The sequence below is a fragment of the Chiloscyllium punctatum genome, chromosome 8, assembly GCF_047496795.1.
Source record: "Chiloscyllium punctatum isolate Juve2018m chromosome 8, sChiPun1.3, whole genome shotgun sequence".
Classification (NCBI taxonomy): Eukaryota; Metazoa; Chordata; class Chondrichthyes; order Orectolobiformes; family Hemiscylliidae; genus Chiloscyllium; species Chiloscyllium punctatum.
This window is the reverse complement of record NC_092746.1, coordinates 55,055,556-55,068,453: the sequence shown is the minus strand read 5'-3', so window position 1 is coordinate 55,068,453 and position 12,898 is coordinate 55,055,556. Positions and strand designations below refer to the sequence as shown.

The window sequence follows — 12,898 nt, the reverse complement described above, 5'->3', positions numbered from 1 at the left end:
CACACTGCCGTTAGAAGCTTCTTTAAAATGCGAATTGTTGTAAAGTGCAGTCTTTTATGAAAATTATAAAAACATTTTTAGCAATATTTCCCTGCATGAATTATAATTTCCAATAAGGCCAGTCAGTTTGTAACAGGATTGTGGAAGAAACTAGAATTAGGGCGCATTGTTTACAAATCAGTGGTCTCCTGTTTAAAATGGGAGAAGATGAGGAGAATGCAATGAGGAGGATTGTGAGTCTGTGAAACTTTTCTCTAGTGAGTAATGTACACAGCATCATTGAATATTTTCAAAGGTAGACAAGTATTTGGTTAATAAGCCAGTCAAAGGACATTGGAGATAAGCAGAAAAGTGGAGACTGCAATCAGACTAGCTATGATCTTATTGAATGGTGGAGTTTTCAATAGCCAAATGGCCTACTCCTGCTCCTGATTTACATGTTTACATTGTTGTCAGTTTTCTTGTGAATTGTTGAAACTGCACCTATCTAGGCAAATGGAGAGTTTTCCGTTACAATCCTGACTTGTGCCATGTAGTTGTTTAAAAGACGATGAATAGACAGGAGGTGATTTATTGCAGAATACCCAACTTCTGACTTGCTTTTTTTCCCACTGTATTTATATCACAAGTGCAGTTCAGTTCATAGTCAACAATGATCCTCCACAATGTCGCTGCTGGAGCATATAATGATGGTAATGTCATTTATTGAATTGAGGAGGTAGTTAGATTCTCAGTCATGGCCCAGGGAGGATAGGGTTAAATCTTTGTCCTAAGCCCCTAAAACTGACACTCACAGCCAACACTGGAATTGATAATAATCACAGAACTAAGAAAAAATGTGGAAATGGAAATTAAAAAAAATCAAAGTAACACGATTCAAGACGAGAAACACATTTAAATGATATAAAATTTTTCTAACTCCAAGTTAATACATACCTTGAATGCCAATAGCATGGAAGATGTTCAAAGCACTAATGGTCAGGTTAAAGCCGATGTCTGAAACCAAATATGAATTCTCATTTTTGGAAGTGAACAAATCTTTCAGCGATTCCAATAACCTGAGAAAGCAGAAATTTACATAGATAGAATAATTCATAAAACAACAGCCACAGAAGCACGCCAATGTCTCTACTTCCTCAGATGGCTAAGGAAATTCAGCATGGTCATAATGATTCTTTCCAAGTTTAATAGATGCTTCATAGAAAGCATCCTATCCAGAAACACCACAGCAACTGTTCTGTCCAGGACCAAAACAAATTACAGAAAGTCCTGAATGTATCCCATTTCATCACGAAAATCAGCCTTCCTTCCATTGACTCCATCGACACTTCCCACTACTTCTCCAACACTGTCAAAGCCCCTCCCAACCTGTTTTCATTCTCTTCCACCCTTTTCCATTGGGCAGAAGATGCAAAAGTTTGAAAATATGTACCAACAGTTTCAAGAACAGCTTATTCTTTGCTATCAGACTTATGAGTGGACCTCTCATATATTAGATTTGATCTTTCTCTACACATTTTCTGTAGCTATAATACTACATTCTGCATTGTGTTATATTACCCTGATGTACTTATGTCAGGTATGATTCATCTGGATAGCATGCAAAATAATACTTTTGCTTTATCTCGGTACATGTGATATAATAAATAAAATCAATTCAAATTAAATTAATTAAACTCCACTCGTACTTTCAGCACAAATATGTAGCATTGTAGTTCATACAGAGACAGTTTGGTATGAGTACTGAGATTACCGCAGACAATTGTAATTCACTCTGTCAGGAACAGAAGTTAAAATCACATGGAAAGAACTAGCAGCTTGAAACACTCCATTCTTGGTTGAGGTGTCCAGAACCAGAAGACACAGTTTATGAATAAAGGATAACCTGTGTAGGATGAAATGAGGAGGAATTTCCCCACTTGGAGGATGATGAACTTGGAATAATCTGCCTCAACAGACTGTGGAAGCTCAGCCACTGAATATGTTCAGGACGGAAATTAAGATATTTCTAAATATCAAAGAAATCCAGGGTTATAGGGATAGTGCAGGAAAATAACATGGCAGATGGAATATAATGTGGAAAAATATGATATTTCACATTTCCCAAGAAAAATAAATATCGCTTAAATAATAAAAGATTGTAAAGTGTAGATGTACAAGAGACTTAGGTGTTCTTGCCAATAAATTACTGAAAGCTAACATGCATGTGCAGCAAGCTATTACGAAGGCTAATAAAATATTAATCTTTATTGCAAGAGCATTTGGGTATAGGAGTAGTGAAGTCCTGCTTCAATTGTATAGGTACTTGCTTACACTACACCTGGCATATTGTATACACATTTGTTCTCCTTACTTCAGGAAGGATATTATTGCCATACAGGGAAAGCAATGAAGTTATACAAACCTTCTCAGGATGATGGGACTGGGCCTGTATCTTCTAGAATTTTGAAGAATGAGAAGTGATCTTATTGAAACCTACAAAACATTTAAAGAGGTCGACAGGGTCGATGCAAATAAGTTGTTTCTTCTGGCTGATGAAGCTAGAATCAATGCACACTTTAAAAATAATGGGGATGCCATTTAGAATTGAGATGAGTTTTGTTTTTACACAGAAGGTTGTGAATCTTCAGAATTCTCTAACCCAGAAGGCTGCCAAAGATCAGGATGGAAGTAGAAATTGATAAATCCATTCTGTCGACAGGAATGACCCTGACCTTCCAATCTTTGCCATTTCAATAAACTGTCATACTTTCATTTCTGTCCTGGGCCTGTAACAATGTTTCAAGAAGTTCCATGCAAACTGGAAGAACAAAATCTCATTTTCGACTTCAGTACTTTCCAGACTCAAGGACTCAATATTAAGTTCCACAACTTTAAAGCCTGGCCATGTCTTGTTTGTGACTTGCTCATTTTACTCTAAGCAGAGCAAACTCATTTTCTTCTTTATTTCCGTCTGTGTTTTATTTCAATATCTGCTTCATCAACATTAGCACTCTTCTTGTTATTGCTCTGGCCACAATCTGTTTTTACTACTCTTCCTGCCCTCTGAAAACAACATAAAAACCATAATTTTCCACCCCCTTTCACTTCTGAAGAGTCATACAACTTGAAAATATTAGCATCTATGGTGACAGAAACCGAGCTATCAGACTTGCTGAGTTTCTCCAGCACTTCTGTTTTTGTTTCAGGTGGGAATTACACTTAGGCATAAAGCTTTTAATATGCTTTTGATGAACAGATCTAGATAGATACAGTCTTACTATTCTTGTTTATTTGAGTTTTAAGCCTGGACTTTTAATCACAGAGAAATATCTGCCTTTATTTGATGATGAGTTTCCAATCAATGTTGCTTCAGAAGTCTTACCATTTCAATACTAATTGTCTGAACCACTTTAAGAGGAGGGGAAAAAACAAGAAAGAACAGTAGATTGTAGGATGAAAGAAAAACTAATAGAGTTACGGAGCTCCACAACTGTAGGATGAGTGAATTTAGAGTTGTGGATTTGAATCCCAATTTTTAACACAATTGTATGCAAGGTTGAGGACAGTAAATCAGATTACATTTCCAACTTGGAAGGAAAGAAAGAAAAATTTTGGTTCTCCACAAACATTCTTCTTTTGTACTCCTAAAGTTGGTTCCAGAATAAGCAAAAGTGAATACATAATCTCTATAAAGAGTAACACACTAATGACACTGTAAAATAGCTCCACTACCTTAAAAGTCCCTACATTTAGACAATTTATATCTCTTTAGTGCTTTTAAATGCTTTACCAATTTGTAATAAAATACTAATTTTCAGGTGTACATTTATAACAGCCAATAAAACACATTTTCAGTTTATATTGCTCTAATGGCAGCCTTGCCAAGATTGAATTATAATGGTGTACACAGTTACTTCTTTGGCATCATGCCATTATTGTTCCATTGTTTATTGTTCATTACTATAAGCATCTGTTTTCTTTTTGTGACTGCATTTACTTTTTACTGTGTTATCTATCGTTACTGTATTTTACTTTGCTTTTTTCCGATCGATTGGTTCGATACTAGTCACTGTAATTTAACTTTAGTTCTTTAATTTTGATTGTTCCTCTGTCTGCTCCACTCCTTCATGCTTAGTTAAGAGATGGACCTTGATTGATTGTCTTGGGTCAGTAGTGGTAACATTTTCTGTACAAGATCATAAGATTAATAAGGTGTTTGGATAGGGTGGTAGCTATGGTCAGGTCAGGAAGGATTGGTGAGTGATTGGGTTTGTGAAGAGTTATGGATGTTCAATGTGGAAAGTAGCTGTGAGTGATTGAGTCTGGAAGTAGCAGGGAGAAATTGGGGGACATAACTGTGGCTGATAGGGTTGGGAAGTTGCACAGGTTTGGGAAATAGCTGTGGGTGATCAGTTCAGGATGTAACTGTCAGTGATCAGGTTGGAAAATGTCAGCAAGTGATCAGTTTGTGGGATGGCAGTGGACATTCAGATCAAGAAATAGCCGTGACTGATTGGGTTGGGAAATACCAGAGGGTGATCAGTTTGGAGAGTAAATGTGGGATATCAGGTAAGGAAGGAACTGTCAGTGATCGAATCAAGAATTATTTCTGGGTGAGCAGTTAGAAAATAGGGGTAGGTGATTGAGTTGGGAGTGAGCATGGGCGATCAGATTGGGATATAGCTGTGAGCAATCAGATCAGGAAGTGACAGTGGGTGATCGGTTGGGAAGTGGCAGTGGATGATCGATCAGGAAGTAGCAGTGGTTGATCTGTTGGGAAGTATCAGTGGGTGATCGATCAGGAAGTAGTAGTAGGTGATCGATTATGATTTGGATGTGAGCATAAGAGGTATAATTAGCAACTTTGCAGATGACACCAAAATTGAAGATGTAGTGGACAGTGAAGAAGGTTACCTCAGATTACAATGGGATCTTGATCAGATCAGTCAATGGACCAAAGAGTGACAGATAGAGTTTAATTTAGATAAATGTGAGGTGCTGCATTTTGGGAAAGCAAATCTTAGCAGGACTTATACACTTATGGTAAGGTCCTAGAGAGTATTGCTGAACAAAGAGAGCTTGGAGTGCAGGTTCATAGCTCCTTAAAAGTGAATCGCAGGTAGATAGGATAGTGAAGAAGGCGTTTGGTATGCTTTCCTTTATTGGTCAGAGTATTGAGTACAGAAGTTGGGAGGTCATGTTACATTTGTACAGGACATTGGTTAGGCCACTGTTGGAATATTGCATGCAATTCAGGTCTCCTTCCTATCGGTAAAATGTTGGGAAACTTGAAAGGGTTCAGAAAAGATTTACAAGGATGTTGACAGGGTTGGAGGATTTGAGCTGTATGGAGAGGCTGAATAGGCTGGGACTGTTTTCCCTGGTGCATTGGAGGCTAAGGGGTTTATAAAGGTTTATAAAATCATGAAGGGCATGGATAGGATAAATAGACAGAGTCTTTTCCCTGGGGTGGGGGAGTCTCAAACTAGAGGGCATAAGTTTAGGATGAGAGGGGAAAGATATAAAAGAGACCTACATGGCAACTTTTTCACACAGAAGGTGGTACGTTTATGGAATGAGCTGCCAAAGGAAATGGTGGAGGCTGGCACAATTGCAACATTTAAAAGGCATCTGGATGGATATATGAATAGGAAGGGTTTGGAGGGATATGGGCCGGGTGCTGGCAGGTGGGACTAGATTGGGTTGGGATATCTGGTAAGCATGAACGAGTTGGACCGAAAGATCTGTTTCCATGCTGTACATCTCTAGACTCTACGATCTAGCAATGGGTGATTGGATTGGGAATTAGAGCTGAGTAATCAGATCAGGAATGAGCAGAGGATTGGGTGTCTCAGGAGTTGTTGAAGAAGTGATCAGTTTGGAAGCACGAGGCAGGTGATCAGGTCAGGCAGCAGCAGCGGGAATGATTGGCTCAGGAAATAGTAATCGATGACTGGGGTGGGTAGTCTTAAGTGTAGCCAAACTGCATTCAGCTCTATTGTCAATAAAATCCAATTGTTGTCGGAATAAGCTGTGCTGTGTATTGTTGATTTTAGCTCTCATAGTTCTGTAGCTATTTTCAACATTTTTAATTGACTATGAGAGTATCCCTGTCAGCTAGAGCCAAACCTGTGGAACCTGATGCAACATCCCAACTACAAACCCTCCTAACAATCTCCACTTTTGTCCCCACTGCCAGCCCCAATACTCCCTTTCCCACCTCGGGACATGACGATGCTCCAAATCTGAGAAGCTTAGAAACTTTCATAACATAGAAACAATCAACCCTTCTAACCCCTGGATGTGACAACTCCCCTCTACCAATGAGGCCTTAAAACTTGGCCTATCCATCCGCGACTCAACTCCCCTCTTCACTGCTGCTGAACCGAACACCTCCCCATGTCCACCCCGCAAACCTAACAACATCCCAACACCCATCACCACCCTGACACCCTGAATCTGATCCAACCTGCTATCCTAACCATCTGATAACCTACCCACCCGGTGCCCTACCCCAACTAACCTGGCACCCTCCTTATCTGCATCCTAACCATAAATGTACCTCAAGTCCTTACTCTTTGACAGCAGCTGACAAACTGGCTGTCAGTGACACTGCACCTTAAATCACAGAACATAACAACTGAGTGCTGTGGGGTGTGCTTTGCCTTCCTCTGACAATTCTGCACTACAAGGGGATGTAAGTGTGGCTCCACATTTCTGATTGACACCTAATTGTAATTTCCTGTTAGAAAAGTTACCTGCTAATGGGAAAAAAGTGAACTAAGTGGTTATCCATGTGGGATTGTTACTCCTCAGAAAATCCTGTCCTTGTTTCCAAGAATGCTAAGTACATCATCCTGACTTTCTTTGAATGAAGCCTCCATTGTCACTACAATGTCATTTTTTCACAGGGTTATTTGCGCCTAAGCCCACTAATCTCAATTGTTATATCCTGCACATACATATTTATTTACAATAACTCTAATTAAAACTTTATTATGTTCCTACTTAATCTGATACCAAATAAAATCATACTATTTTCTACTCTAGTGCTAAATATCTCCCCCAATCCTTTGTATACCATGTTTTTCCTACTTGTGGTTCCCACAGCTCTGCCAGGTTAGTTTAACCTCTCCTCATTAGTATTAGTAAATAGCCCAGTAAGGACATTGCTCATAATTCTGTTACAGAGTCACAGTGTCAGAGAGATGTTACAGCACAGAAACAGACCCCTCAATCCAACTTATCCATGCCAACCAGATATCCTAACTGAAACTAGTCCCATTTGCCAACACCCAGCCGATATCTCTCCAAACCCTTCCTATTCTTCTCCCCACCCAGATGTCATTTAGATGATGTAATTGTACCAGCTTCCACCACTTCCTCTGGCAGATCGTTCCACACATGCACCACCCTCTGTGTGAAAAGGTTGCCGCTAGATTCCTTTTATATCTTTCCACTCTCACCCTAAACCTATGCCCTCTAGTTCTGGACTCCCCCACCCCAGGAAAAAGACTTTGTCTATTTACCCTATCCATGCCACTCATAATCTTATAAACCTCTATAAGGTCACCCCTCAGCTTCCAATGCTCCAGGGAAAACAGCCCCAGCCTATTCAGTCTTGCCCTATAGCTCAAATCCTTCAACCCTGGCAACATCCTTGTAAATCTTTCTGAACCCTTTTAAGTTCCACAACATCCTTCCAATAGGAAGGAAACCAGAATTGCATGTAATATTCTAAAAATGGCCTCACCAATGTACAGCCACAACATGACCTCCCAACTCCTATACTCAATGGTCGGATCAATAAAGGAAAGCATACCAAACGCCTTCTTCACTATCCTATCTACCTGCGACTCTACTTTCACGGAACTATGAACGTGCACTCCAAGATCTCGTTGTTCAGCAATGCTCGCCAGGACCTTACCATTAAATGTATAAGTCCTGCTCTGATTTGCTTTCCCAAATTCACATTTATCTAAATTAAACTCCATCTGTCACTCCTCAGCTCATTGGCCCATCTCATCAAGATCCCATTGTAGTCTGTTCTGGTGCAATCTATCTGTACAGGTCTCATTTCAGCCTGAACTGGTCCCGATTCCTCAGGCATCTAAAACCCTCACTTCTACACAATCTCACCACTCCCACATTTATCTAATCAATCTTCCTATTTCTGTACTCAGTTGCTCAAGGTGTCAGGGGCAATCTGGAAATGCCTACAATTAATATCCTGTTCGTCTCAGAGCTTCCTAACTCTGATTGCAGGACCACATGCCTTTATCTACCTATTTCATTGACAATAATTTGGACCACAACATTGGCTATTCATCACCAGCCTGTCCCCACCTCATGCAAAATCCCACTCCCCACCCCACTAACTCACACCCCACTCCTTCCCCAATCAATGTGCGCTCTAAAGCCACTCAGTGATAGCAAGATTCTGACATCAGGAAGTCAACATACCCTCTTACATTCATGCCAGATTTAGTTGAGAAATAATTGTTTGTGACGTTTGTTGTTGTAGACAACTTTAGCAAGTCAGTAAAGTTCTTTGCTTGCACAAACTATTAAATATTTTTCCAATAAGACCTTGTATTGAATGAACCAAAATGCATAGAGTACTTAGTTTCTTTAACGTTAATGTGAGCTGTTGAGCTCACAGGATATGGATAATTCTCCTGTATGTGCAAACGATCACACAATGTTATTTTGCTTCTTAACACTCACCCAAGAATACTGATGTATCGCTTTTCCTTACTGAAATCTGAGTAAAAAGCGATGATGTGTGAATAATTTCCAAAGTGAATGTCTGTAGCTCCTCAAAAACTTCATTTATACATTGACAAAGATAGACAATAAAACCTCTATTCCATATCTCCTCATGTTACTTACAGCAGACTTTCTAATCTTGTGCTTAGCTTCTCATATGATAGAGCATGCAGCCTTGTTCCTGTGGTAAAGACATTCTGTTTCCTGAAACATCAGGAGTTTGGCGAATCTTAAAATCTGGCCCACATTTAATTTAACTGTGTAAAATTTAAAAGAATTGTGATAACAAATATGATATTAAAATATTCTTAATATAAGTGAGTTACTTAAAAGAAAAGGGACATTTTCCTAGCGACATATTAACAAAGGAATTTTGGATTAAGAATTTAGCCTCTCAAGTGTGTTCTGTCAGTCAATAAGATTACGGCTGATCTGATTGTAACCACAGCTCTGTATTCTCACCTACCCCAGGTAACTTTTCATCTCTTAATTATGAAGGATCTTTCCACCCCACTTTAAAAATGATCAGAAGTTTTGTTTCCACTGCTTTTCTTGGAAAGAGTTCCAAAGACTCACAAATATCTGAGAAAGAATTTCAGATGACCCTTATGTTTAAAGGGCAACTTCTAGATCTGGAATCTCACATGAAATTAAACCTCATTTTACACATCCATCCTGTTAAGCTCTTCAAGATCAGCCTCCTCCAGTCAGAGTTTATCAATAGCTTCGACTGGCTTTGTCATGAGTTCCTTGTGTCATTAGCTTCCTGTCTCTGGCTTCTCAGCCATTCAGAGAGTCTGAAAACATGACATATCAAAGGAAGGATTAGAATGTCTGTACTGAACAACAGTTTTTGAACACAAGAATAGAAAGGAGTCCAGAGAAAGTTGCTTTGCACCACCAAACTCTACCCTACCTCACCCTGGGTTAGGATGCCAGGGGAATCCAGGAATTTAGGAGAACAATTGTAATGAGTGACAGCGTGTTAAGTGCACTACCCTACAATCTGACCCTCAAATCTGCACCCATTCCTCCTTCTCCAGGCACTTGTGCACATTCTTATGTGAATTAAAATTAGAATTAGATTTTACTGTCATGTGTACTCAACCAACACAGGGATACAACAGTACAGTGAAAAGTGTACAATGTCGCCATTCCCAGTGCCACCTTCATTACAAATGTACCGAGGTACAAAATACAAAAATAAGAAAATAAAGTTAAAAATTCAACATTAAAGTTCTACTGAGCATCAAGTAGAAAGATAAAGAAATAAAGCCAGAAGTTCAGCGTGAATGGTCCTTCATGCTCAGTTGTACCGTGCTTGCACTCCCCACAAGGGTTCGATCTCCTCCATGAGGGTTCAATGTCCTCCGTACTCTACACCATCGCAGATACTGGGAGACCTTGGGCTCACTCTCCTCCACATTTGGGCTCGCACCATCACTCTCCCCTATGTTGAGCTAGATCTTTGTGTTAACTTCACTTTTTCTCTCGCCTGCCCGTACATTCTTGTTCTACCCCGAACTAGGCTCAATCTCCTTCATATGGGGCTCGCTGTCTAGTTCTACTCTGCGCTAGTTCAATCTCCAGTGTGCTGCACCAAAGTCGACTTTCTCCACCTCCACTGAAAGAAACCTTCCTTCAGGTGCACTGGACACCTTGAAGCTGCCAATCTCTCCACAAAAGGTAATAATCAATAGTAAATTTCACATTCATCTTACTGCTTCAGTATTTGAGAGGGCTATGGAAATCCCCCAAAAATGGCATTAACAATGTTTTCCTGAATTTCAATGGGTCAAAAACTGACATTTCAGTGGACAATCAGGAGAATCCGAGTGGAAATTCCCCTCCTGGGTGTTTTGCTGACTGATCTGATCAAAAGTGAGAATGCAGAATTGATTCTGAGATCTAGTTGCTCCTTTATTGCTGAATCAAATTGGCTAAACAGACAATGGCTTCTGGACTGTAGTAGTTGAGACCAAATTCTCTGCATCTACTTTTAGAATTAATGAACAACATTATAAGACACATCTTTACTTCCATAATGTCAGAGGTTTGTTATTTATAACCTATTTCTTCACTTTTCTGGTTAAAATAAAATTCAAGCTTAAATTTAAAGAAGAACTTTATTGTTTTAAACATTAAATTGATCGTGTGCTGTTTGCTAGCCTACTGAGAAACAAGAAGGGTGCAGTTACATTGTTGGGGCTGTATTACAGGCCTCACAACAGAGAGCAAATAGGTAAACAGATTATGGAAAGGTGCAGAGGTAACAGGGTGCAGGTGATTGGAGATTTTAATTTTTCCAACATTAACTGGGAAACATTTAGTGTCAGAGGTCTGGATGGGGCAGAATTTGTAAGAATGATCTAGGAGAGTTTTCTAGAGCAGAATGTCAATAGTCCAACTAGTGAAGGGGCCATATTGGATCTGGTGCTGGGGAATGAGCCAGGCCAGGTGGTAGAAGTTGTGGTGGGGCATTTCTTTGGGAACAGTGACCACAATTCTGTAAGTTTTAGAATACTCATAGACAAAGATGAGAGTTGTCCTAAGGGAAGAGTACTAAACTGGGCCAAGGCTAATTATATCAAAATTAGGCAGGAGCTGGGAAATGTGGATTAGACACAACTATTTGAAGGGAAGTCCACATTTGATATATGGGAGGCTTTCAAAGGTGGTTGAAGATAGTGCAGGATAGGCATGTCCTGTTGAAAGCAAAGGATAGGAAAGGCAAGATTCGTGAACCATGGATGACACGAGGAATCAGACAACAAGCCAAGAGGAAAAGGGAAGCGTACATCAGGTCCAGGCAGCTAAGAACAGAACGGGTCCTGGAGGAATATTGGGAGAGGAGGACCCGACTTAAACGAGGAATCAAGCAGGCTAAAATGGGTCATGAAATAGCTTTAGCGAGCAGAATTAAGGAGAATCCCAAAGCTTTTCATTCATATACAAGAAGCAAGTGGGCAACTAGAGAAAGGATTGGTCCACTGAAAGATAAGGAAGATAGGCTGTGTGTTGAACCTGAGAAAATGGGTGAGATTCTCAATGATTACTTTGCATCAGTGTTCACGGAGTAGACGGACATGATGAATGTTGAGATTAGAGACAGAAGTTTGATTACTCTGGATCACGTTGACATAGGTAGTGAAGATGTGTGGAGTAGGCTAGAGGTTATTAAGGTGGACAAATCCCCAGGACCGGAAGGGATCTATCCCAGGTTACTGAGGCCCTGACAGATATCTTTGTAACATCCTTAAACACAGGTGAAGTACTGGAGGGTTGCTCATGTTGTCCCCCTGTACAAGAAGGGTAGTAGGGATATTCCAGCTAACTACAGACCAGTGAACCTGATGTCAGTGGTGGGAAAGTTGCTGGAGAAGGTACTGAGGGATAAAATCTATTTATATTTGGAAGAGAGTGGGCTTATCAGTGATAGGAAACATGGTTTTGTGTGGGGGAGACCATGCCTTACCAACTTAATAGAGTTCTTTGAAGAAGTTACCGAGTTGATAGATGAAGGAAGGGCTGTCGATGTCATTCACATGGACTTTAGTAAGGCATTTGATAAGGTTCATATGGTGTGCAGGGTGTTCTAGCTAGGTGAATAAAGAACTGGTTGAGCAACAGGAGACAGAGAGAAGTAGTTGAATGGAGTTTCTTGAAATGGAGAAAGGTGACCAGTGGTGTTCCACAGGGGTCAGTATTGGGGCCACTGTTGTTTGTGATATATATAAATGATCTGGAAGTGGGCACTGTTGGTATGATCAGCAAGTTTGCAGATGACACGAAGATTGGTGGAGTATCAGAAAGCATAGGTGACTGTCAGAGAATACAGGGGAATATACATAGACTGAAGAGTTGGGCGGAGAAGTGGCAGATGGAATTCAATCCAGGCAAATGTGGGGTAATGCATTTTGGCAAGTCTAATTCTAGATCGAATTATGCAGTAAATGGAAGAGCCTTGGGAAAAAGTCAATGAGCAGAGAGATCTGGGAGTTCAGGTCCATTGTACCCTGAAAGCTGCTACACAGGTAGATAGAGTGGTCAAGAAGACATATGGTATGCTTACCATCATCAGATGGGGTATTGAGTATAAGAGCTGGCAGGTCATTTTAAAATTGTACAAGACATTAGTTCGGCTGCA

The 12,898-nt window shown here is 40.1% G+C and overlaps 1 protein-coding gene across 1 annotated transcript in view; it reads right to left on the bottom strand.

Moving 5' to 3' along the window:
* The window catches only part of LOC140480574 (ATP-binding cassette sub-family A member 13-like), a 282,456-nt gene that overhangs the window by 223,366 nt on the left and 46,192 nt on the right, over window positions 1-12,898 (bottom strand). The window contains exon 7 of the mRNA XM_072575601.1: window positions 937-1,058. Within this exon, the coding sequence (XP_072431702.1) occupies window positions 937-1,058 (122 nt within the window). The remainder of the gene's footprint in view (window positions 1-936; window positions 1,059-12,898) is intronic.